Source organism: Rhincodon typus, unplaced genomic scaffold (genome assembly GCF_021869965.1).
Source record: "Rhincodon typus isolate 14 unplaced genomic scaffold, sRhiTyp1.1 hic_rhity00000077, whole genome shotgun sequence".
Classification (NCBI taxonomy): Eukaryota; Metazoa; Chordata; class Chondrichthyes; order Orectolobiformes; family Rhincodontidae; genus Rhincodon; species Rhincodon typus.
The window spans coordinates 42,427-43,186 of record NW_025965715.1 but is presented as its reverse complement, the minus strand read 5'-3'; the positions used below and the strand labels follow the sequence as shown (position 1 = coordinate 43,186).

At 55.5% G+C, this 760-nt stretch overlaps 1 protein-coding gene across 1 annotated transcript in view; it reads left to right on the top strand.

Annotated features, from left to right (window-relative positions):
* The window catches only part of LOC125488235 (poly(rC)-binding protein 2-like), a 7,203-nt gene extending 6,462 nt beyond the window's left edge, over positions 1-741 (top strand). Inside the window, exon 6 of the mRNA XM_048621166.1 lies at positions 559-741. Coding sequence (XP_048477123.1) covers positions 559-741 — 183 coding nt within the window. The remainder of the gene's footprint in view (positions 1-558) is intronic.
* Positions 742-760: the final 19 nt, after the last annotated feature.

Here is a 760-nt window from a genome sequence, read left to right as displayed (position 1 = left end):
CCCTATCTCTGTGTCACCCCCTCCCTATCTCTGTGTCACCCCCTCCCGCCCCTTATTTGCTGATCCCACAGCCTGAGCTCCTGTCCCAACTCTCCTACTGTTGCCCCTCCTGCTGAGCCTCTCTGGTCTTTTCTGTTTGTATTAAGTTTCAGATTTCCGCATTATTCTGCAGCGTTTATTTGTAATATTTTGTGTAATCTCGTGTGCACGAGAAAGGGGTCTGTCTTTTCCTCTTGCTCTCCTGGCTCTGGGATTGTTGGGGTGGCGGAGGCTGGGGTTGAGAACCAGGGGGTGTGGTCTCAGGAGAAAGGAGGAGAGTAGAAAATTGGAACCGAGATGCAGGGGAGGAGGACTTCCTTCACTCAGAGGGAGGGAGGGGTGTACATTTGGGAAATGTGAGGGGGCATAGGGTCACGAGGTATTTCCCAAAGGCTCTGCTCAGGTTTCTGACGCTCGTGGGGAGTGGGGGTGTGCTGGGTGTGGGAACATTGTGGAGGCTGTGTGTCTGAACGGGGCTGACCCCTCGCTCTCTGTCACCCACCCCCCTCAACCCGACAGTCCACAGGAGCGCAGGTGCAAGTGGCTGGAGACATGCTGCCGAACTCGACAGAGAGAGCCATCACCATCGCTGGGACACCTTCGTCCATCATTGAGTGTGCCAAGCAGATCTGTGTGGTCATTCTCGAGGTAGCGGGAAATTTTCAAGTGTGCGAGAGATGGACAGGAGGGGGGTGGTGGTGAGTGTGAGAGAAAGGGGGGG